The sequence below is a fragment of the Crocuta crocuta genome, unplaced genomic scaffold, assembly GCF_008692635.1.
Source record: "Crocuta crocuta isolate KB4526 unplaced genomic scaffold, BGI_CrCroc_1.0 scaffold217, whole genome shotgun sequence".
Lineage (NCBI taxonomy): Eukaryota > Metazoa > Chordata > Mammalia > Carnivora > Hyaenidae > Crocuta > Crocuta crocuta.
The window spans coordinates 1,099,136-1,099,455 of NW_027532208.1; the positions used below are offsets into that span (position 1 = coordinate 1,099,136).

At 72.5% G+C, this 320-nt stretch overlaps 1 protein-coding gene across 1 annotated transcript in view; it reads left to right on the top strand.

Moving 5' to 3' along the window:
* The window catches only part of SH2B2 (SH2B adaptor protein 2), a 23,174-nt gene that overhangs the window by 12,679 nt on the left and 10,175 nt on the right, over positions 1-320 (top strand). The window contains exon 6 of the mRNA XM_077777860.1: positions 3-320. This exon is cut by the window's right edge and continues 335 nt beyond it. Coding sequence (XP_077633986.1) covers positions 3-320 — 318 coding nt within the window. The remainder of the gene's footprint in view (positions 1-2) is intronic.

Sequence of the window (320 nt, forward strand, 5' to 3'; positions counted from 1 at the left end):
GCGGGACAACCCGGCCTACGACACGCCAGAGCCCGGGGCCTCCTTCTCCCGCCATTTTGCCGCCAACTTCCTGGACGTCTTCGGTGAGGAGGTGCGCCGCGTGCTGGTGGCCGGGCCGGCGCCGCAGGGGGCGGCTGAGCACCCCGACACCATGGAGCCCGAGCCGGCGGCCCTCAAGGCAGCGGCATACGGCCACTCGCGGAGCTCCGAGGATGTGTCGACGCAGGCAGCCGCCAAGGCCCGCGTCCGCAAGGGCTTCTCGCTGCGCAACATGAGCCTGTGCGTGGTGGACGGCGTGCGCGACATGTGGCACCGGCGCG